General features: G+C 41.4%; 1 protein-coding gene across 5 annotated transcripts in view; it reads right to left on the minus strand.

Annotated features, from left to right (window-relative positions):
- Positions 1–1,696: 1,696 nt before the first annotated feature.
- Positions 1,697–24,727, minus strand: part of fam13b (family with sequence similarity 13 member B) — a 66,802-nt gene continuing 43,771 nt past the window's right edge. For 2 of the 5 annotated variants that reach the window (XM_040010423.1, XM_040010422.1), the window contains exons 8-24: positions 19,167–19,211; positions 16,530–16,625; positions 16,028–16,175; positions 13,571–13,668; positions 12,783–12,834; positions 12,286–12,406; positions 11,751–11,822; positions 10,898–11,171; positions 10,488–10,629; positions 10,136–10,217; positions 9,282–9,473; positions 8,424–8,638; positions 7,437–7,520; positions 7,240–7,335; positions 6,775–7,145; positions 5,990–6,091; positions 1,697–5,202 (exon numbers count right to left, since the gene is read on the minus strand). In XM_040010423.1, coding sequence (XP_039866357.1) covers positions 5,079–5,202; positions 5,990–6,091; positions 6,775–7,145; positions 7,240–7,335; positions 7,437–7,520; positions 8,424–8,638; positions 9,282–9,473; positions 10,136–10,217; positions 10,488–10,629; positions 10,898–11,171; positions 11,751–11,822; positions 12,286–12,406; positions 12,783–12,834; positions 13,571–13,668; positions 16,028–16,175; positions 16,530–16,625; positions 19,167–19,211 — 2,314 coding nt within the window. In that variant the 3' untranslated portion in view covers positions 1,697–5,078. The remainder of the gene's footprint in view (positions 5,203–5,989; positions 6,092–6,774; positions 7,146–7,239; positions 7,336–7,436; positions 7,521–8,423; positions 8,639–9,281; positions 9,474–10,135; positions 10,218–10,487; positions 10,630–10,897; positions 11,172–11,750; positions 11,823–12,285; positions 12,407–12,782; positions 12,835–13,570; positions 13,669–16,027; positions 16,176–16,529; positions 16,626–19,166; positions 19,212–24,727) is intronic. The other 3 variants (XM_040010424.1, XM_040010425.1, XM_040010427.1) reach the window with 3 other exon arrangements.

Raw genomic sequence — 24,727 nt, forward strand, 5'->3', positions numbered from 1 at the left:
TGTATTTTGGTCCTAAACCATTCAGAGCTTTATAGGCCAGCATCAGAACTTTAAAGTCTATCCTCTGACGGACAGGCAGCCAGTGTAAAGACCTCAGAGCTGGACTGATGTGGTCCACTTTTTTGGTCTTAGTGAGGACTCGAGCAGCAGAGTTCTGAATGAGCTGTAGGATGGATTCCCAAAACACCTGTCTTCTAGGTCTGGTTAAACGTATATATCACGGTGTTTTTACAATTGGAGGACAATTTAAGCTTAAAAATATTGAAATTTATATTAAATGTCACTTAATGTTATAACCCTGTTATGTATAAATCAAATAATAATTATGCAAAGAATTACATTTGTTGAGCTCAGGCATCAAAGGTACATTTTTTATTTTTATTTCAAAATGTCAGTGATCATGTTAGTGTTTTCTCAAATAGATGCGAGTTGTGGGATCTCATAGACTGTGAAACTTGGAGGACACAACTTGTTGTACTTTTAAAATATGTTTTAAAATCAATAATGGTTGACTGTGTGAGACGTCTCAACAAAATTAAAACAAAGGGCGGTATATAACTTATCTTAACTGGTATGTTTGACTTGTAGTTTGCAGGAAAAAGGGAAGGAAGAGTGTATTTGTGCAGCATATGTGTTCTCTAGCTTCCACTAGAGGTCACTGATTACTAATTTGTAGTTCACCTAATCAGGTTAAAAGGTTTCTGTGATAAAGGGTTGGTCAGATTTTTGAGTAATCAGTAATCAGATTACTAGTTTACTCGCATCTATTTGATGTTTTGAGAAAACACTAATATTATCACTGACATTTTGAAATAAAAATGTACCTTTGATGCCTGAGCTCAACAAATGTAATTCTTTGTTTAATTGGTACCCAATCTCGGGTGGGGGTGATGATCTCTCCCCCTGACCTGCCGTCCTGGCTCCCCCTTGCCGTAGCATGTGTTTTGTACCTCGTCAGTCTCTAGCTGTGGGAGCAGTCCCTTCTTCCAAACGAACACTGAGAGCTATTAGTTGTTTTGCCATCAACTGTGGATGTTGGGTATTGAAGATTCCATAGGTCTAAGGTTATAAGATTCCCTTACTGTATATAGAATGGAACGGGTGGGAATCGAACTTGCAACTCCTGCTCCAAAGGAGCGTGGTCTTACTACTACGCTATCTATTTGTAGATATATAGAGCATAGAACTACTTTTAAGGGCACTACAGCCTGCAGTTGGAGAACATCACACATAATGTTGATGAAGAAAAATTATTAGAGACAAGTGACATTATGTCTATGCATCTGTTTACATCATCATCATCATCATCATCATCAACTTTATTTATAAAGCACTTTAAAACAACCACAGCTGACACAAAGTGCTGTACATTGGAACTGTAAAATAAAATTACGCTATAAATCATATTTGTGTGATAAGACAAATTAAATACTTATAATTACTTAAAGTAATTAAAAAAATTAGCATAGATTGATGAAAAATGGCTGCAGAGCTGGTTAAATTCTAATTTAACCTAGTCCAAAACCAGTCTGTAACCTGGATGGGTTTTAATGCTTAACGTGGTACTGGGTTAAATCAGTCATCTTAAGGATTTGTTTGTTTAAAATGGACATAAGTTATTTAATATTCAGGGCAAGTTTGCAGGGGACATCCTGGTCCCAGTATATTTAAAAAATAAAACAGTCGGGAGAAGTGATGTGGCAAGCTTGTAAATTTTATTTTCATGTGTAAATGTTTGTTACTGATTGTATTTTCTCATTTTTGTCAATGAAGGAACAACTGAAAAAGCATTCACAAAGTAAGAAAACAGTTACAGATACATACGATATATTAATGTGTTAAAACGCGTCACGTGTAGGTCGACTGGAGGAAATGGGAGGGAGCGTCTGATGCCACATCCCTCCTGAAATCTCGACTGAAGGAATTTATAGCAAAATCCCATCTCAAGGATGTCCTGAGGTTTTCTTCTTGACTTCAGACTGTTTGTAGTTAAAGGAAAAACATAATTTCTGTCTTTTAAACTAACTTCTGGACAACTTTTATTTAAATCACTTTAAATAATCAGTTCGTAAAAATGTGTCTAATCTCTAAAGTATCTCCAGGAGGACCTAGGAGACGTCTTTGAAGAGGAGTTTTGCTCTGAATTCCTGGTGTGTAAAACAACCATGCACGTCAGAGGGGTAAGTGTGAGATGAAGCATACTGTACACCGACAGAATACATTTACATTTGTGAATTTTACCACTCTGCTACAGGCACAATGAAAAACAAGTCGACAGAAATAAAAGCCCTTCAGATATTGACGGTGGATCGTTTTTCTTCACTTTTTTGATGACGATAAAAACTGGAATGTTTTCAGATGATACATCTGTCATTGGCTTTTCAATCCCTGCTAGTTTCACAGACTTATTGATACGTTGGATTTCAGCAGTGCCGGCGTGACGCAGAGGTAAAACACACTGTCCAACCCCGAAAACATCGTACCTCAAATGTTCACTCGGGATCAAACCCACAATGCTTTTTTGTGTTAAAGAGAACACAAACATATTATTGCTGCTTCTTCATGGCACAAATAATGGAAACAATGCGACTTTTTTTTCTTTCATATGATTATGTTCTTGTTTGCCATGCAAGCTCACTACAGTACAGCTTCTATATTAGCTTATATTACACAGAGCAACAAAGTAATTCAGAAAACAGAGCAGGTTCATGTGCGTCTCGCCACAGTGCCAGACTAACGTCTACAGCTGGTTTTACAGTTAGTGAGTACATACAAAAGGATTATTATTGTCGTTACCACACAAAATAATGGTTATGATACTACAAGCAGTATTCATAATATTAATAATAAAAAACACATTCTCAGGGCATCACAAATAATAATAAACCAAAGGGGGCCAAACTTAATGTTTGAAATAATTTAAACATTTCTTTTGACATTCATTCCTTCGGGTATTTCTTTTTCTTTTTTTTTTATTAAATGTACAGTATAATTTCTGTATAGAAGTAGTGCTTCATTTCTAGAAATACAAATGGAAAAAAAATTATAAAACACAAAAGGGCTGCATTCTGTGAATGCTGTGCAAATAACATCTTTTTACATCAAACTTCAACTGTCCCAACTTCTCACACTCCTAATAATCTTCACACAACACAAAAGGTTCACCTCATTCATAGCTTTGAATGCCCACCGACAGACAGACTGCAGCCACCTCTGAACCAGGCAGAGAATTGTACGTCAGCTTTGTCCTGTGCGCCTAAAACATGCAAGTGCAGATTGAAGAAAAACGACAAACAGCTGACTGACGAGCTCGCAGCTTAAAACCAAAATTCAGTGACTGTCGGAAACTTTTGTCCCACACTTTAAAGCACGCTGTGACGCCTCGACTCTTACTGGAAACAATAAAAGAAGAGCTCAAATCAGACTTTGTTCCCCTCACCTGCCCTACTTTGACCTGCCAGCAGGAAATCAAACTGCAGACCGGAGGTCAGAGGCACACCTAAAGACCGTTCACTCGTTAAAAACACCCTCAGCTCTCTCAACATCATGCTAACATACAAATGATCTGCGCAGCTTCAAATTTCAATTAAAACCTCCAGATTAGTCACGAGACTACTAATGCCCGCTGCCAACATGCTTTTGGATTCTCAGATGAAAAACAACACAGACCTATTTATCACCCATAACTCCTCAGGAACTACAATGTGGCAAACTGAACAGGAGACGGACGAAACACAAGGAGCCAAGTCACAGCTGTTTCCTGTGAGCATCTTCTGTTTAATGAGGCCCTGGGAGCTGTCGAAAGACTTAAAGCAGCTTTTCTTTTTTTCTTTTTGCAAGATGCTCCCACATCACTGTTTTTTGAAATGCAAACAAAAAGTAGAAGAAAACGCCTAAGAATAGAAAATAACGAAAAGAATTAATACTTTTGTTGGAATAACTCTTGTACGGTGTACATCATCTTTTTAAAACAAAGCGGCTTTGAAATCTTGTGGATGAATATTTAAAATCAGTCAGAAGGTGAGGCATCCAGGATGTAAGGATGTTAGACTATTATTATTAAAATGACAAGTGAAAGAGGTTGAAGCGCAGTGCGAGACGTTCCAGATGAATCCGAAGTGTGTTGAGTGAAGAGTGTCTAAAATGCCAGTCCTCGAGCTGTCCGATGAGATTCCTCAGGAACACAAAGATCGACAACAGTAATGTTCTTGAAATCAAAAAGTCAAAATGCTTTTGCCTTTTTCTTCCTGGTCAGAAAACCAGGAGGTGAGAGACGAGCGCAGAGTCTTGAGTCAAATTGGTGAGATGATGATGATGATGATACACACAGTGATTAGTTTCTCTTTGTGTCTTTTTTATTTAAACTGCTGTTTGTTTTCAGATGATATGCAGACTGAGGCAGCGGGGATGGATGATGGAAGTTGCTTTAAGTTTGACCAGCGGCCGTGCTGCATTCACATCAGGGGGAAAAAGTTGTAAGAACGCACATTTAACTTTAAAATGCTCAACTAAAACCTGGGTTTCAGATATTTGGCAAAGCACCTCGGTTTGGCCACACATTAAATGACGGCTTTACTTTTCCAGTGTTTGTCCTCACACACTTGCAGGCATTTGGCAGATTGGATCACTAACAAGTTTAAAAAAACATTTGAGATGTCATTCCATTTTTTAATTTGAGGAAATGACACTTGAAGCCGCCCTAAAATATTCTTCTGTTTGATATGTGGCAGAGTCAGTTGTGTTTCTCTTTGTGAATATTTTGGGTGTTTCCGTACCATTTTAATTTTTGTGAGGCTATTTGTAGCTTAGCTACACCATATGTCGTATTTACGATTTCGGTGGCACTTTTATTTTTTATTTTTTTTTACTTTTTAATAAAAGCAGTCAGAGCTGACTTAATTTCCCCATGATGTGGCTGCAGGGTACCAACAGGAGGTCATTTGTTGTGTGTTGGACTGTTGGCTGCAGTCTTTGTTAAACTCTCCAGGCGTGATGACAGGCTAGACGTCCTGGGCGTAGCGTCGCTGCAGTGATGACAGCTGATGTGTGCGGGGATAGCGGATATTTGAGGAAGGGGTCTAGATGGATTTGGAGGAATCTTGCTTGCTGATGAGGACCTCCAGCAGGCGGAGTTTGGCCTTGATCCTCTTGTACTCTCTGTACGCCTCCAGCATCGGCACCCGGTCCTCCTTCTGAACATTTCTAAAAGGGGAACGAGAGCAGACAGAGTTGTGAGGTTTCTGATATTTCTAATTATTTTTATGTTTTTATTTTTCCCTTAATCAGCTCTCAGTACTTTTGCAGCTTCCATCTGAAACGCAGACTTTTTATTGGTTGAATTTTCCTGCCGTTCCCTTCAGTTTGCTGATCGCGTTCAGCCATGTCGGACCTGTTAAGTTACTGCTGAGCATGGTGAACCTGATCCAGCTGCTCCTTCACTTCAGCTAATTTGTTTTGGCAGGAAATGCAGTGTGTTTATTGCCAAGCAGGTGGAGCTTCAATAAGGATATTTTTCTTGACTAAAAACTGATCTTGGAGAAACTTCTGCTCTTTCTAGTCAGTGGATCACTTGTAACTGTACCGACAGTGAGAGGATGTGACATCTTGAACATATCATGAAGGTAAAAAAAACTTTTTTTGCCTTGCTATATGGTCCTCACACCCCGCCTGGCTTTCATTTTCACAGCTTGGTCAAATTACCTGCCACACACAGGCTGAGACTGTTTTTTCGCTGATCTATCCAGACAGACACACAAAGACTTGCCTGTCAGAAGGTGTGGTATTTATTTTTTCACAATAGAGAAGCTGTGAGAGACCAGAAAAGTGCTGCATGGAATACAGAAAAGGGAGTCCGTCACAAATGTATACATCCTACATAAAGGTTGTCCTGATTCACTGAATAAACAATCTCTGCTGAGTTTAAAAAGACAAAGCTGAAATCATTGAACATATGTGATGTAGCTGGACTTCATTCCTTAAATAAACCTACCTTCCATTATGCTGATAGAAATCTTCTTCAAACTCTCTGATGGTCTTCCTCAGTTTCTTCTTCTCTGCTCTGGCCTTCCACAGCTGTTCCAGCAGCTCTGGCCTGGAGGATGATGGGATAGAAGAGGATGCTGTAACCACACGTAACACTACAGTGGTGTGGAGACATCAGAACAGCTTTATTCTCAGCAACATTTGCTCTCTTTAACACTAATAATCACTTAGCTTATAAACCAGAAATTAAAACTTGAATTCAGAGAGAGAAGGTGATCAGTGTGAGCAGGAAGTGACCTAAACAGGAGTCACAACCTATAAGAAACACATCACAGTTGGACTCAGGAACCTGAGCTGATCAGAGGTGTGAGTCTATGTATGTTAATGCCAGGCATTATCCTGTGACACGTTAAACAGATTACACCTCAGCTGCTGAAACCTGTGTGAAAACTGTGTCACACTTCCTGCTTGTATCTGCACAGTTTGCAAAGCAGAAGGATATGTGAACATTTCCTCTCCAGGGTTTAGTAATGAACACAGCAGGCTACACTTTTCCTGTCTTTGAGATGAAGGCAGAGGCTCAGTGAACTTGCAGCTACACTGAGAGGAACAACTGTAGACCTTTACATTTGCAACAAATATGTATTCAAATTCACAATATCACCCAAATTCAGTATTTCTAAAATGATAAACAGCTGAGCAAAATTTCAGCGTAACAACACATCAGTTTTTAGGCCCTAATGTCGCATGAATGCGTGTCTATGAATGCGTCTGCGTGTGTTTTGCTCTCACATGGATGAGGCGTTCGAGCTGGACAGACGCAGGTCGAGCGCCAGCCTCCCCGATCCCTCCTCCATCTTTTCGCTCATTGAACAGTCGCTCTGTCGGTCAGACTGGTTCTGGCTGCTCACGGGCCCGTCACTCGAGGTCATTGGGTCAATGGCCATGATAACCTCGGGGCTCTGCATCTCACCACCGCTGCTCTCTCCCTCTTCCTCCTCCTCCTCCTCTTCTTCTTCCTCCTCGTCCCTCTCCTCTTCTCCTCCACTTTTCTGCTCTTGCTCCTCCTCCTCTTCCTCTTTAATTTCCTCCCAAAAGTGAGCAGTTTCACCCTCAATGATTGGCTGCAGGGTTTTACTCCGCCTCTTACTAGATGGAGATACCTAGAGGAGGGAGAGGAATGTTGATGCAGTTGATCCGTTGTCTGCTGCATGAGTGCTGCTAACTTTGTGTCTCTGGTGGAGATTGTGAACTTACTGCAACAGGTGTAATGCTGACTCTGGTGAGCATCTGTTTGACCAGCCTGTAGCGGTCGTACAGAGGTTTCACTACCAGCCGCTCCTCTCTGGTCACCTAGAAGGACAGGTGAAGCGACAGACCTGGTTAGAACAGGTTTCTTTTTTGCTTTTTAAGGCAAAGACAAATCTTTGCAGAATTTAGGTTTTTGAACGTACCGGTCGACCGTGCAGCCCTTCGTAGTGCAGCAGATTCTTCTGCAGGACAGTCTTCTCACAGGTTAATTGCTCTTTTGTCATCTTCTACAGAGATGCACAGATATTTAACACTCAACAGTGTCTTTCCTGGTTTTAACATTACTAGTCATTAAATGTGAGGAAGGGGAAAAAAAGATCGACTAGTTTAAAATACAGAGACACAGAAATAATGTACGTGTAGTTAAAAACATAAGAATTTTTTGCTGAGGGCCTCACAATCAGAGCACAGGCCAGCGTCCACATGCCCGAGCACAATGTGCTTGCACATCACCGAGGTGAGGTGAGCTGTCGCGCGCTTGTGGGTCAGTTTATTCTGAAACAGCTTTCATACATTTGCTAATTTTCTGCATCAAAGTGCTGCAGAATCTTGCGTCGTCACTGCTTACTTTCCATCTTGCTTGTTTACTTGCTTGTAACTTCCTGTCGCAGTGCAGAGCCCTGTTAGTGGCTGATGGCCTTGCAACACCTCTGAACCAGCAGGTAACTGCCATTGTATGTTAATAAAACAAAAGTAATACATTTAACTAACTAGTATTTAAACTGGTGTTTCACAGTGACGGGAGAAGTTCACAATCAAACTATTTAAATTACCCTTAAAGTTATAGTCTGTAAGTAAGTAAGCAGTCTGTAAGTTGTAGTCAATATAAATTTTGTGCATGTTCATCAAAAAGATTTCTTCTCTTCCTGTAGAACTTAAAAGCATGAATTGAAATGTAAAAATAACGTTTTTGTCAATAAAACTGGACATGTTTAGTTCTGCTAGGTATGTAAACCTACACCAGACCTTTTCTAAAGGATTTCATAAACCCCAAAAAACTCTATAGGTTATATTCTGTTCTTTTTCCCCATCTTGACAACTATATATCTGATCCACATCCTTTTTATTTGTCCTGTTGCTGGAGCCCTGAATAAGTGCAGTGGCTCTGCTGGAAAATATCTGGCCCTTACCTTGATATCATCCGGCCAGCCGTCCTCCTCCCTCTTGTCTTTGACTCTGCATTGGATCAGCTCCAGTGTTTCCTCCCTTGTAGGCCGCGGGCCTTTGAGCTCCCCTGCTGCGTCATGAGCACTGTGATCCAGTGTGGATCCAAAGCTCTTGGGCAAGGTGTTGCTGCGGGGCCGAGTCTGAGGGCCGAGCTCGGTCTCTGCACGGTGTTTGGCATCTGGGGAAGGATGAACACATGAGGTTGAGGAGAGAGGAAAGAAATAAGGGCAGGGATAGAGAGAGAGGGAGAGACGTAGAAAACAGAGAAAGTCAGTTAAGGCATGCAGGAATTTATCCGTCACGATTACAATTAACCCATCAGAAATAAGGAGAAAGAAGACAGTGTGACAACACACAAACACACCACCACACAACATACAAAGCCAAAGACAGAGAGCAAACTTTTTCCAGACTATTTTTTGTAACACTGCCAGACAGTAAAATCACTAAATTCAAAAGGCCCTGATGGCTGTAAAGGTGAAACACTTCTGCACCTTCAGCACCGTAGCATTCTTGTTTAAAGAACTGATACCAGCAGTTAGACATGTTTTTTTTGCAGTTTGCCAACATTTTTAACATGTCAGAGACCCAAAATGTCTGGCAAAAAAGAGAGCTTGTTTTGTATTTTGAAATCAGAACCATAAATGTGTAATTTCATCATGATGCTTCACACTTCTCACCATCTCTCCATTAATTATCCCATGCCAACAAGCTGTTTCAGCAGACACCGAAACAAGGAAGCAAGATGCTCTCACAAAGCCGCCTCGCTGTGACTGTCAGTAGTGTTTGAGATGTCTACTTACTGAGGGGTTTGTACTTACTGAGGTGAAACGGTCTAGAGCTGAGTAGGCCTGAGTAGGGGTGGAGCGGGGGGGTGAGTATGTGATGGGGAGGTGAGCAGATAGAGGAGGAGGAGGAGGAGGAAGGGGAGGAGGGAGCATGGTGGCATCTGTGTGAATGGATCAAAGCCTGGTGCCTCAACGTGCTTCTGGGCAAAAGGTGGTGCTGGCGTCCTGGTTGGCCGATCAGTCAATCAATCAATCAATGGGTCGTTGGGCAGTAGGAGGAAGGAGGAAAGTGAAGAGCGGATTCTCACATTATTGATTTCAGTTTTGATTTGAAACAGTGACAAATGTTTTGGCCGCTGCGTTACTCCATAAAGGAGAGCCGGCACCTCACAGGAAGGAGGTGGACGGGCGTCCTGCAGGGTTCGTTCAGTGTGGTGAAACAACGGGAGGAGAAACATCCGCCGGCAGAAAAGAATTTCTATACATTTTATATTTTAACATCTGATTTTGGACATGCTGACTGGCAGCCAAACCAAAAGCTTCTGCAACCACAGTTGGGGATTTCTGACCAAATATTTTCAAATACTTCCTTTGTGTGTTTTCCGCTGCTTCACCTGACTGAACTCACCCTGCAGGTAATGAATGTGGGTTCACAAGGACGCACCAGCACACTGTAGGGTGGGAGCCACGCATGTGAGAGCCACGTTGACCCTGAGCACGTGCATGTCTGCGTATGTCCGTCAGACCAGCATACATGCCATGTTGTCACAAAAGGTCAAAGGTTGAAAGTGGGGTCAAAATGTCCAGCACAGAACAGGATGGCATACAGACACTCTAACCCCGTCAAGCACACATGAATGCATGCCGACAGCAAAACGTAGTTGTACCTTTAATCTGCCTGCGGATCTTGGTCAAGTCAGTCATCCATTTGAGGACCTTGGGGTTAGCTGCCTTATCTGCATGAGAAGGCTGCAGAGAGAAGAGGGGGGACACACAGAGACCAAGAGTTGGCATTTCACAGAAAACATCAACAACAGCTAAGACACAAATACAAAATTACATTTTCAGAATGTGTGACAGTGTAAGCAATTAAACAATGTGTTGGTGTTTCTGATGCAGAGGAAGATGACTGTTTGCTATAACAGCCTGAAGAAAGCAATAACTGACTGGCTCCTGCAGTTTTTTCTTCTTCTTTTTTTTAAATTACTACCTAAAAAACCATTAAAGTTCTGATTTTACCTTGTAGTTTCTCTCCTTCTCAAACTGCTCTTCAAACTGTTTGATTTTCTTCTTCAGATGCTGAAGCTTTTTGGTGAGCTGGTGCATCACCGAATCTCCTCCTCTCATCGCCTCTTTGGAACCAAACGATGCTCGCCTGGGCCTGAGGATAAATAGTAGACTGGTACTTGATGGCTCTTTTTGACTCCAGCTCAGCCCTTAAAGGGCTTTTTACTACAAGCCACTTTCACACACACTCTAGCCCCTGAGCCACAGCGACCCCCCCGGCATGACAGAACTACCAAAAAAGAAAAACAACCCAAAAAAACCCTTCGGGTCTCAGACCAAAGATAACGATTTGTGGGTGTCATTATAACCATTAAACCCTCCCAAAAACACCAGTCTTACAGTGAATAAGCTACACATCATACCTATGTACTTTGGTGGGTGAAGTGGCGTCCAGATCCTGCTGGAGGAATCTCTGGGCACCGTGCACACCAAAATCAAGAAAGCGCCGTGCCAGCAGGTGAGGGTGGGAGCGGGAAGAGGAAGGGGAGTCATCCTGCCCTCCCTCTCCCTGTTCCTCTTCACCACCCTCCTCCAGGGGGAGCGGAGGGAGAGGAACCATGCGACCGGCCAGCGGGGAGAGCTGTGCCTCTCCGCTCTCGTTGTCATCCTGCCAGGATTTAAAAGCTGGGACGGGGTCTGGAGAAGACGGAAAGAAATAAAGAGAGGAATCAAGCCAAGTAAAAAGAGGACAAGAAGGAAGGGAGAGGCCAGACGATTAATCCCTCTCTAGCAAGTGCATGAGAGAGAGAGAGGTGTTATACATATCATGATGGACAGATATGTACAGCAACATTTTATTTTGTTTACTTCCATACCTGCTGACTCACGCTAAGCCTGATTACCGGTGTATTTACAGTCAGTGCTATGCTGCCAAGTTGAATCGAGGAGGAAGAGAGAGTGTAGGAGGGGTCGTGACCAATAAGAGCAGCAGAATCAAAGTGTAAATTAAAAAAAATAAGAGGGAAGAGTGAAGAAAGAAAAAACAAGTTCGCCTGCTATCTCATGAAATCTGATGGAGGGAAGAATGTTACAGGGAGGGATTTATCACGATCAGCGTCACCACGCGCACATTTGAAAAGCCGAGGCTATTTTAATTATATTTTAATATAGTTTCTTTTATTGTTGTCACCTGTGACCACCATTAAAAACAATAACAAGGACGAGTGAAAGGAGGGAGGGGTAGACTGGTGAATGGGCGCTTATGAAATGACTTACCTTGGCCTTCCTTTTGCAGATGCATCAATGAGAAGTCGATGGGAGGGAGGTGGAGATGGGAGGGGGGTGACGCTGTTTGGATGGACGGAGGAGAAGTAGAAGGACGAGGAGGAAGAGGGACAGGGAGAGAGATAGCACAGAAGAGGAGCAGTGAGGTCATTCATAACTTCACTCACCAGCATTCATCCAATGTGTGTTGTGTTTAATTGCAAACAAATGCCAGCAACGTCAGTTTTTCATCACTTACATGAGAGAATATATCAAACTGAGCAGGTTTGAATTCAGATCTCAGCAACATATTTAAGCTTAGAGTAAAAATATTCCATAAGTTTTATATTTAAGTAAGAGGAATTCATACAACAATCTAAATGAAATTAACTTTTCCCATCATGTCACTTTTATTAGATAAAATAAATTAATTTAAAGTTTTAAAAGTCTGTCCCTCTGCATAACTTCTCCAATGCCACTTTAATTTTCTGTGAATATTTATGCTGCACTGAGCAAGCTGGAATTCCCAGGATATGATGGAACTCACCTTCCCATTGGTTGTTGGGAAAAAGCTGGAGGTGGGAGGAGTCTGGTTGGCATGGTGACAGGTGGTTCCTGTTGGGCTGGCTGGTGTTGGCGTTGTGATCACAGCAACATGAACTGGAGTCCTGGAGGAGTAAAAAAAAAATCAATACGAGATAAAAGAAATAAGGAAAATGGACCAAATAACTGAAGGTACATTTGCAAGTGTTTGAAGGAATGTTGGCCTAAGGTGTTTTTCAGACCAGCACCTTTGTAACCAATCTCACCTAGCAACTTCCAGCAACCACTTGCCAACAAATCAGGGAATAAACATTTTCCCCCAGCATCTGCTGGTTTCCATGGGGTCACTGACTGCTCTGTAGGCCCGTGTAATTAAGGCCTTAACAGATACTTAAAAGCTTTACTGTGAAGGTCCAAGCCAGTGGATGACATAACCATGGCTGTAGCCATTGTTTATATACAGTCTATGAAAGGTGTACATTTCCACATCCTGTCACTTACACAGCTTATGGTGACAGTGTGCTCCATCGTCACAAGAGGCTGATTGTCCTGCCTGAAAATGAAGATTAGAATTAAATGAAATTAGATAAACACTCAAAATTAAACCATAAAGGAGATAAACACATTAACACTCCACCAGGGGATGTACGTTTTCAGTACTCTTTGGTCTAATAACAAGAAGTACTAATATGGTACCCCTGTACAGACTCATCTGGATAAGTGTAGTTTTATAAAAGCTGTCCAATCATATCACTCTCACCATATTTAGTCTTCCTGAAACCTTGCCTGGATAACAGCTGACGAAGAGTCACACCACAGTCACACAACAAAAAAAATCTTTCCGCTGCACGAATAATTTGACGAGGAAAAAAACTCACAAAGCTGTAACCAAAATCAGTGCTTTGTGTAGTCAGTATTTTGCCTGTTTTAAATAAATAGGTGTGAAACAGCATTTGTCAGTTTTAACACTGCATGCCACATTGATGGCGGTGTACTCACTACAGCTGTTAACAACAAGCTGGGGCTGTAATATCATCATATGACATGTAAAGATACACAAGAAGGAAGCAAAAGTGAATAAGTGTTGGGAGTGAGAGAGACTGAGATAAAGATGCGTTTCAGATGCAGCATAAAATGTGAGCTCTGGTTGAAATAGCGTGTCAAAGCAATTTGCAGAAGGCAAGTGTCTGATCAGCACGGCAACACTGCTGCCTCTCGTTTGCTTTGCATCGAAACTAAACTCTGAGGGTAAATCCAGGCAGCTGGTGTTTGTGAAGTAAACAGCTCACCTGGCAGTGTTTAAGTTGTTCTTTGCATCGGTGACAGACTCTGCATCCAGGTCCATTCCTGAGCTCTCCTCCAGGGTGGGGACAGAGTCCAGTGAATTCTGGAGGAAAAAAGACAGGACAGCAAGATGTTCTGTTTAACTTAAACAGGAATAAGCAGAGCAAGAGACAGGAATGGGCAAGAACACAAACTGAGCTACACACTGGAGTCTAACAGAAATAAGTAAAACACTGTAATGCTTCACTTCCTCAGTTAATGAGACAACACAGAGATGTAGCACTCCAACAGATCAAATGTTCACAAAATACCCAGAATACAGTGAGGTAATCATAAATGCATTAAATAAAGCTCTTTCACCTTAAATAGTTAAGAATTTAAGGCTCCTTAAAAATTAGAGGTTAAAAATGCCTCTGCTCATCTTCAACAACTCTGTAAACCTTGAAAAAGTTACTGGACTTCTTGAAGTTTGTGAGGCTTTTCAGTCCTGAAAACAAAAGGTGGAGAGTCCCACGTATTTAACATGGGGGTTGTTCTCTTTGGAGGTGGTTTGGAGAGTCGTTGACCCAGTATTAATCACGTCATGTGCATTGTCACGAGCCAAGGTGGGAAAAAAGGTGTGGCTTGATACCATCAGGGAAGTTAAGGGTGAAACTACTGTGAAACCTTGCCCCACCCCTATCATGTGACCTACTGACTCACATCTGAGGTAAGTTGTGAGTGAGATTTGAAAAACCTGGGAAGGGTTCTCAAACCTCTATTGTAGGCAGGTTGGCTTTTGGCTCAGCTAAATACGTTTTTTAGGGTTTTCCACTAGCTGGTAATAACGGGTACCACTTCTTTAGTACCTACTCAGCTGGGCTTCCGAGCAGTCTGAGGCGAAAACGTGACATTAACAGACCGCATGCCACCGATTGGCTAGTCAGTGGCATCACTCGATGAGTCATGAGAGCAACATGTATTTTTGTGTCAGATACAGAAGATGTCACAGGACGTTGCTATAACAACCTCATGCACATAAGTTGGTAATCAATTGTAATGGAAAATGACTGAAACCAAGTAGAGTCAAGTCAAGCTGAGTAGGCGCTACAGGAAAAGGAAGAAAAAGCTACCATTTCTGTTCATAGATCTTTTTCATTTACTCCTCTTTCAAGCCATCTGTCTTTTCAGTCCAGAATGTGAACATTGGCATCGTTGAAAGAGAGTTTGGGAGTTTTGGATGAGAATGAAATGTCTTCACAAGCTTAAAGACGTCCAGATACCTTCTGTTTCCCCCCTCAAGTTCCTAAGACTAGCATCACCTGAATGACTGAGAACCTATACAGACAACTCTGTAAGAACACAAAAGTCCTCATCATAAATGAGAAGACATTTCACTGTGTGTATGTTATGTGGACACACACATATTGAGCTCATTGTTAATAGCACATGGCACAACTATACAACTTTTTAAGCATAAAACCAGTGTAAATACATGCATGTCTGTGATGATGTAGTACAGTGGAGCAGCTGTCATTCTTTGGCTCTTGGCTGATCTATTTAAGGACTTGGATCAAGATTATTGTTTCTGTGACAGCGTCTCCTCCAGCCGTGGGTCTCATCTCCCTGCCTACCATGTTGTCTCCTCCTCACCCCTCCATCTGGAAGCTAACATGGTTCTTGGGATAAAAGCCAGTAAGGCTGAATGGGGGGCACTAGTAACAGGGTTTTGATTTCCAATGAGACAGCTTCAATAAAAATGTATGTGATGTGCACAGGAATACAAAGAATATGTGCCGTGCATGTCTGCCTAAAACTAGATATTGAAAATAAAGAGAAACATTACTACCCTTCAGAATGTGTTAAACAGATAATGCATCTCAAAGCATCATCATCTGGATAATAATTTTATCAGTTCGTATCTATTCTTACCAAAATGTGAAGAAAGCAAGGTCAAGAATTTCCAAAGCCCTTGAAAGTAGCTCCTTGTTTTTTAATATAGCATCCTGGAATATGATAGGTATAAAAAGTGGCAAATGCGTTTGCCAAACCTTGAGAAAGAACACTTTTTCAGCACTTTTTCCAAGTACAAAATGACCTTATTAACATTTAGTTATGACTAAATGTGTCTGCGTGTTTGCATTTGTTAAACAACCCTCTTGTTTCTCGCTTTCCCAGTAAATTTCCAGCTATTGTAGCGATCAGAGCAGAACAAAGATGGGCCTGTGCTGATAATATCAAACACATTTTGCCTTGGAATGAAGCGACACACTGAGATGGGAAGGAGGTTAGCTATGGGAAGCATGCTCTGAGCCCACACAGCAGCTTGCTACGGTTTTCTTTTGTGTCTTATCATCTGATGTCACTTTCTGTTTGAACACAGGGGAGCTGCTGTTCTGCCAATGTTACAGTAACAGGCAGCGTGAGCAACTAAAACAAAGATTCCCTTTCTGGTTATCACGTCATGACGTCCCCCCACTGACCTGCGCTTCTCGCTGATTTTGTTGGATGTGCTGCTCAGGCTGTGTGAGCGGGGTACCCCCTTCTGTGTCGCAGGCACTGTCTTCAGGGTCAGTTTGTTGCTCCTCGTCTCCATCACAGCCCTGGTCTGCAGGCTCACTGGGACTCTCCCTAACATATCACAATGGAAAGATTAATAAAGCAATGAAAGTACCCTTATTTAAATATAAATTCATAACTTGTATCCAGGGGAATGCTATGCAAAGTAGCATAATGCTAAAGTAACCTACAGTACAACTGCTCTAAACGTGTTTATCTGTAACGTGAACCATCTGGCTGGCTTTGTGCCTTTGTACATGAGATTTGCTATCTTGGAAATGCTTCTTTAGAGTCATCTGATGCCACTTTAAAACACTGAGCAATCATGTTTGTACCAACAGGTGCAACTACAAAGTGCAACAGACATTTAATTCATGCGTGCATAGAAACTTTGTGGTTTCAGGTCTGCCTGTGTTGCACTCTCACCCCTGGCTGTCGTAGCTGCTGAGGTCTTGGTCGATGGAGTTTTTCAGATCAAAGAAGTGCTGCTCCACTGCAGCCCTGATGGTCCGCTGAATAATACTGGGAAACAAAGCAGAAATACAAGTTAAAATGATGTTTAACACTAACCACTGTCCAAAGAGTTCAGACTACCTTTAAAGAGGATAAGCCGAGTTTCCAAGGTTTACATAACTAATTTGCATGAGATCCAGTGACCATGTTTTTTTCCTGTTCATTCAGTGCAACAACTCCACAGAAAAACAAAAATAGATAACCTGAAAATAACATTATCCACCCGAAGTATCCACATAAAACGAGCCACAGCAATAATCCAAACACCCAAGATGCTGGGCATGTTTCTCTGACTTATATCGAGTAGAGAAAAAGTCTGTGACGTCAACAACTGTTTTGATAACCAAAACGAAAATACTTCAGCCATGTTGCAAATAGTCAAAGCTGGAGACCGATAAGTTCCATCTGTCGTCCACCTGCCAGAATCATGCGCACTATTTAGGCTTGTGTATGTATTTATTTCTGAACTGCAGTAGGACACGATGTATCAAAAACCTAAAAAGATAAAAACTGATTTGCAGAGTAACAACTACCCAACACTACAGCACTACCATCACTGTTTTTTTAATCCTTCAGTTAAACATGGTTTTTTTTTTTTTTAGTGATTAGTATACATGCTTTAAACACGCTCACATAATGCCTAAAACTGTTGTAATCAACATGACATCCTTAGTTCAGTTATACTGACGAGGTTAGAGGGCTGTTTTTCCAGATTTAATTAAGATGTTTGTTTTTAGCACTACCTCTGTGTCTGGAACCTCTGCTGATCAATTAACAGATAAATGGCATTTATATGTTCATCTTTATATAGTAATTAGGTACATATAAGAGACATTTATTGAAGTTTAAGAGTGAATAATATTCATCATTTTCACTCAGTGCTTTCTTTCCCCTTCTGAGCTATTTAACAAGTCCTTATTAAGCCAATGGTGCGGCCCTGGTCTAAAAGGATTAATATGGAGTCAGGGAGAAGAAAAGAGGGGATGTTAGAGCCTATAAAAGGTAACATCGGCAGTCACACGCTGACCTTTTCTGCACCGACATGCAACGCCTGATCCACCGGCTCTACTGAGATTCCATCTATCTGGCTTCAATTACTGGACCATGTTTGTTTGATCATAATGTATTCCTCCCTCATTTACTCTGGCTTCATGCAGTCTGTGAGTTTTGTCACTGTTCCAGCTTAGACGGCGGCAGAGCCTAAGTTGAATGGGAAAAGACCCAACTCCCCCATACCAACTGTTCACTCACTTCATCTGCTTTCATCACGTGTTATTCCAACTTTTCCTCTATTTTTCTATCATATAACTTCTGCTCCTTAAGCTGATCCTCAAAGTAAACGTCCAGACAGTGACACCAAGTTGTCCCAGGTTCTGTAGATACGCATGAATTTAACACATCGAGTACTTGATGCTGGAAAAATAGATGTAGGGGATTTTCTGCTATGTCCATTTAAGGCAGAAACTCATAAAGCTACTGAGCTGAGATAAATGAAATGTAGGTGTCAATATATGAACACATACACTCAAACTTCGCCTCCACCTCCAGGAAGCTCTACAATAATAACTACACTGCACATCACACACAAACAGCCACTTCCAGAAATAAACACATAAGCAGTAAAAGATGATGCACTTGCACTCTTTCCTACTTACATAGACACAGAAAGAAGCACTTACACTCACACAGCGTCCAAATTTTTACCTCCCAACAGGGAAACTCGGTGGGACCTGCAGGGTCCCTCTTTTTAAACTTAAGGGAAACTTTTTTATTGGCATGTGCGTTATGAAAATAGATTAAACTGCTTTTTTAAAATCTGCACAGCAAAAAACTGTCTCCCCATCTCCATCATCATGTGTTTCTTCTTCTTTTAAAACCATCTTTACTATTTTCTGTCAAATTTGTGGGCAGCTGAACATGTGACAATTTAAACTCCTTTGACTGCTGGTAGTGAATTCCAGCTTTTATGTTTAATTCCTCATTGTTTAAGTCTAATAAGTAAACCCACATTAAAGCGCTGTACAAAGAGAAATAATTGTATTCTGCGTCCATGCTGAGCAGCGTCGAAGAGACGGCCTGACTGTCATGTGATTGCAGTTCGTGTCCTTGAGACCGTCAAAGTGCCACGCCATGCAAAATGCTTTACTTTAGCTTCCTAATCAAAACACGCGGCCGGCTCGCCTCCTTCCTGCTCGTCTCTTCCTCTAAACCTTGTACAGTTTTTAAAACTCACTTGTCTCAGCAGCGGCTGCACATCAATCTCGATTTCTATTATTTTATTCGCCTCTTGAGAAAATGCTATTTGACTGCCTCATCACGCTTAACATATAATATGGCTCTGTCTTTCTCTTATCGATTATTTGCAGTTTCATTAATATTATATTCTAACATGAAATGCCTTTGCGGGATATAATATTAAGAATTACTGAGTACATATTTTATTACAGCTTATGATGTTTTATAAGTTGTTGTGATGTAATGCGTATGTGAGCGTGAGTTTATGTCTAAGTATGCCATTGTGAGTGTGTGTGTGAAAATGTGGAGACTTACTCAGCAGAGTCAGCAGGCAGGATGGATATAGGGGAGAGGTGGGAGCTGTAGAGCCAGAGAGAGGAAAAGCACAACAAGGTTAGAACATCACGCACTCCTCGACTCCTGTCCCGCACTGACCTTGGAGGAGGTGGGTGTCGAGCCGCAAGAGTCAAAACAGGGAAGAAGAATGTTAGCAATGCTGTTAACAATGAGTATGTCTGTGTATTCTATACGTGCATTAGTGAGACAGAGCAGGGATCGAGCACTGAGGTAGTAGAGGTGAAATCAATGAAAAACATGTAAAAATTAGCACAGTGATGTCTGAGATGCCCTGAAATGACAATTTCAGCAAATGTATCACGCGCACAGTTTTAGTCAGTGGCGCCACTCTGAGTGGGCAGATTGTTATTTAGGCTACAGAGCTCTGCTTGACCCTGCTGATCAGATAGACAGTTGTGTATGTAATGTCATACTTGTTCTTCCATAAGCAGGGAAGTGTGTGCGTGTGCATGTGTACATGGCATGAAACAAGAAGTTGGCTGTGATGTGTCCCATCACTTGATTCACAAACACACCCACTGACAGGCACGCCAGGATTTATATAACACTACACCCACACACCCACCCACACCCACACACACACACACACACCTAAGACGTGTCGGTGCTCTTGGACTTAATGCGAACGACCTTCTGCTGTGTGTGTGTGTGTGTGTGTGTGTGTGTGTGTGTGTGTGTGTGTGTGTGTGTGTGTGTGTGTGTGTCAGTCAAGGGGGCAAACTCAACTCATTAGAAAAACAACAGCTGACGTTATGCAAGCCTTTCATGTGTATGTGTGTGCTGGGTCTGTCTCTCACACACACACACACACACACACACACACATGCACTTTTAACGCTACAAGAAGTGCTCAGGTTGATCGATAATGACTGAATTATTAATGGCAGATAGGAAACCATAATGCCCTTTCTTTATTCTTCTCCTTCTTGCTGCTTTCCCTCTCTTTTCTTTCTCTGGGGTGTTTGTCTTCCATTAGCTATGTTTTAAATCAAATCTGCTTCTGTTCATCACTCTATTGTTTCTTTTCATTCATGCTCACTCAACCCCAAAAAGCCTTTTTAGTTTCATTACTGCATTTCTTGAGCTCTCCTTTCTCTTCCGCTTTGCTTCTTTTTTTTTTTCCATCTTACTGACTATGAAGGCAGCAAACATCCGACATTCCCTTCCTGAGAATGTAGCCTTGATCATGAGTGAGTGTGAAGGCAGGACAGACAAAAAGGAAGGCGCTCGTATTGCAGAGACCTAACAATGAGTCAACCAGAACACACACACACACACACACACACACACACACACACACACACACACACACACACACACACACACACACACACACACACACACACACACACACACACACAGAGCTTTGCTTCAAGTAGTTGGATTAGAGCAGCTCCTAAAGCCTCGACGGCAGACACAGATAAGCCCTTAATAACATTTTAAGGAACCACACCTTTTACGGCTATTTGTTGGCATTAATACTCTAAACCCTTTGTTAGTGACCAAAGTATAAATAGTTCAACTTACATTTAGTCTCTACATATATGATGACCACTAAACTTTGTATTATTCAAACAGATTATGACTGATTTTTTTGATTTTACTAACTGCATTATTATCTACGTCTTAAAGGTGCAGAGACGAGCGCGTCAGAGTAAAAGGGATGCTTGCCAGAATCACTCAGATCGCATCAGGTTAATCTGCTGCCTCCTCCCTGGATCCCTCTGCTAGAAACATCTCTCCTGCAGCAGGGTCAGTGGACACAGTCCAACTTACACACCACTCAATTAGCACTCTTGTGTAAACTTTGTAGTCTTGGATATAGTAATCATCACAACTTAGCTCTTAACTTGATATAAATCAATATCAATAAATCAATATAAATATAAAACTATCATGTACGTTTGGCCATTTTTCTCCAGTTGTATTACATGGGTTTCCATTTGTGAAGAGCAATATTTATACATTCACAACATATTTACTGCTGATTTACCACCAAAGGATTATCTCAGTCAGCACTGCCACGGTCTAAACACGACTGTTATTTCCATCTGTGTTGAAAGCTATCCTTCCATTTGCTGCTGTGCGTGCTGCTGAGGTAATTCAATCATTATTCAGCAAAGCTGTTTTTAAAAAAAATCTCCTATTGGCTTTCAGTAATGGAGAAAAACTTGTACGATTTAATATTATCTCGCAATCACACATTTTATACTTGCAGCACGGGACGTGACCTTCAGGTATTAGGAGATAAAATCATTGAGAAATGTGGATGAAATGTGCAGTATTTACTCGACTCTATTTTGAGTTTGTGCAATTATCTGAAATCTAAAACATTACAGTACCCTGTGTGTATCACAAAGTTAGGACACCAGTATCAGTTTTGCACAGATAAGAGCATGAACTGCAGAGGTGAACCACTGTGCTGTGTATTAGCGCCATCAAGTCAGCTGACTGGTGACTAAACAGCTAAAAGATTGTGGGTTACTGCAAAGTAGAGCAGAGGGACTTTGTATTATCAGTGATGACACTAAAGAATAAAATAACTAATCAATTACCCACTTGTATTATTTTCAATGGTTCTTCTGATGCAAAGGCAAGAATATACGAGTGTGTGCGCGCGTAAGGTAAGTTAGAGGTGAGATATGATTTTAAAGATGTGCTGTTGTCAGCAAACCTGACTCGGCTCTGCTCTGGCTGGGAGGTAATAGTGACTGCAGCAGCCCCCGCACACACACACACACACACACACATATATATATGTAAACCAGCATGTTCAACAAAACATAGCTCACTGCTTTAGCTCGTTACCCACTTCGGACATAAATACACCTTGCCTGCATAAGCCTTTCCTTCCTTAGCACAACCTGAAGCACACACTCACTTGCCCACTCTTCTTCATAAGCATCATCTTACATCTCATAAACAGCTCTCCTGGCTGCGTCTGAAACTGTAAACATTTATAGTCCTTCGTGGAAGCGCCAAAAATCCGTCACAGATGTTTGTATTCAGATCGCAACCTAAACACAGACCAGGTCAAAGATGTAACATCTGTTTGTTTCACTGCCTCCATGATGCTCATTTGTTTGTTTCCATCATTTGCTTTGCACAGCTCAGATTCATTCATTTCCTCTTAATTGTCCCGCAGCAGTTTGGCCATCAGAGAATATCGATTTGATTTTGGTTAAGTTGGCCCAACAAATCCTCCTCATTCCACCATTCACCAGTCACGAGGAACTGATGCAACATTGTTAAGAGCTTGCACATTTACAGATACCCTCACTGTTTTGATTATTTTACATCTAACTATGCATTATATTTTTTTTTACATATTGATGGTTTAATTCACATTCTTTTCCATGTCAGAAAAAGCCAACAATGAATCAATGATTATTTTCTTGCTAAATAGATTTGCTTGTAAAATGTGAGGTAACAGCATTAAAAAGAAAAAGCTCAAGGTCACATCTTCTAATTGCTAATCATTAGCTGAACGGCATCAAAATCCTTACATCTGAGCAAAAGGAAACAGGGGTTTGGCATTTGGCACATCAGGACTTGTTTTACTTTAATCAGTTAGCAAAATTTCTGTCGATAAACTTCCACACGCCTAATTACTCCCTACTAACTTGCCTTTTCTTTCCTTCTATGGTGCAAAAAGTGCTGACACACTGTCATCATGCACTCTTGTGTCATTTATATTCAGATTACATAACTTAAAAAAAATCTGCTGTCAAGTATATACTTCCTCTGGACTCCTATACAGCTCCTCTTTCTTCTCTCTGGTAAATAAAGACTGAGCAGCAAGCACAAACTATCTTCCTTCCCCTCCAGTTTTCCATGTACAATGATGTTTTAAATTCCTAACATTTCCACCAATTCATACCTAAATCAAAACTTCAACTATTCTTCCTGCTGCTTCTTACAGTCATTTTCCCTCAAACAATCCACAACGATCCACTTTTCCCCACCTCTTCTCTTTATTCACTTCATCAATCATCCAACCACATATTTGCTTTCTCCTTCATCCATCTATTCATCCATGAAATCTTTCATTCCAGTCAGACTACAGGAGTTACATAACCCCTGATGTTTACCTCTGCAGCAGAATGTCACAGGCCATTCTCATTTTCCCAGCTGTGTTTCCTCTCACTGTGATCTACTCTTTTTGTTTAGCTTTGGGGTTTTTATGCCACTGGATCAAGCCTGTAGGCGGTTCAGTTTCTGTCAGTTTCTCTGTTGAGTATCTTCTTTCTCGTCTTTCCACTGTACTCAGCAAGCCAACCTGTAGGTTATTGAAGTCCAGTGTGAGAAGCGAGCTTGACTTTTAGCCAAACTCTGCACGATCTCTGTGTTTCTCTTCTTTTTGCCTGTTAACCAATTGACACATCTCCTGTAGCAGCAGTATCCAGCTGTTAAGCTTGTTCTTCCTGAACCCTCAGTTTTTCCTTCCTTCTTCGAGTACCTGGCAGGTCTGTAGATCAACCTTGTATTCAGAGGTTATCCCAATTGAGCACTTTGAGGTGTCAGCGTCAGTACAAGCAGGTCTAGCAACAGAGCCACGGTGTCAGCAGGGTGCATGCTGTAGCGTCCTCTAAAACGGTGTGTCTTGAATTTATGAACAAGTGTGGATGTGTGTGTGTGTGTGTGAGTGAGTGAGGTTGCCTCACTCTGCACTCTGTCTCCAAAAGTGCTGCAGTAAATATCCAGAGCTCTGCTCAAATATATGAGCTTCTGATGTAACCAGGCAACAACCCCAGGAGGACCAATGGGATGGGAGGGGCTGAATTTGAGACCCAATTGTAAAGAGTGAAGAGGGAGGGAAAGCTATGTGGGCCAATCTTACGGCAGAAACTGGGAAGAGGGTTGATTTTTTTTGTCCACTCAGTGCCGACTATGAACTCAGCAGTTTACAGTCAGCCCCGTGGGCTGTGTAATGGCGCGCACGCACAGACAAGATGCACACAAACTAACAGATGCCTGTGTCTTTTAAAACACCCTGTATGAGCTTTTTCCAAAAGAGAAGAATTAAAACATTTAGAAAATACAGACTAAAAAGGCACAGAAACAGTGTACGAAAGAAAAAGGGTGTGAAGGAACAAAGAGGCCAAAATATTTATACCAGTCAAAGAAGGAAGAGTTAAAAAGGAACAAAAGGGAGAACAAGTATGACACAAATGGACTAAAGGTGAAGACTCCTATCAGTGTGCTGATTGATCGACTACAAATATCCCTGATAATCATGACTCAGACAAACAAGTAAAACTGAACGGGAACCGCTTCGATCAGAAATCCTAAAGAAACTTCTGTGGGTTCCCTCAAAAGAGAAGTAATAAAGACAAAAATATCCACTCGCCGATCAGCCAAACTAAACTGACAAAGTCAAAAATCTAAGAATTTTCCTGGATGGTTTATCGGTTTTAGTTTTCTTTCTTTTAGTCTATTTTTCAGTTCAGTTAACTAAAATGTGTTTTTTCCTTATTTTGTTAATATTTTTGTTATCTATAATTACCATGGTTGTATAT

Source organism: Simochromis diagramma, unplaced genomic scaffold (assembly GCF_900408965.1).
Source record: "Simochromis diagramma unplaced genomic scaffold, fSimDia1.1 OVJJ01000585.1, whole genome shotgun sequence".
Lineage (NCBI taxonomy): Eukaryota > Metazoa > Chordata > Actinopteri > Cichliformes > Cichlidae > Simochromis > Simochromis diagramma.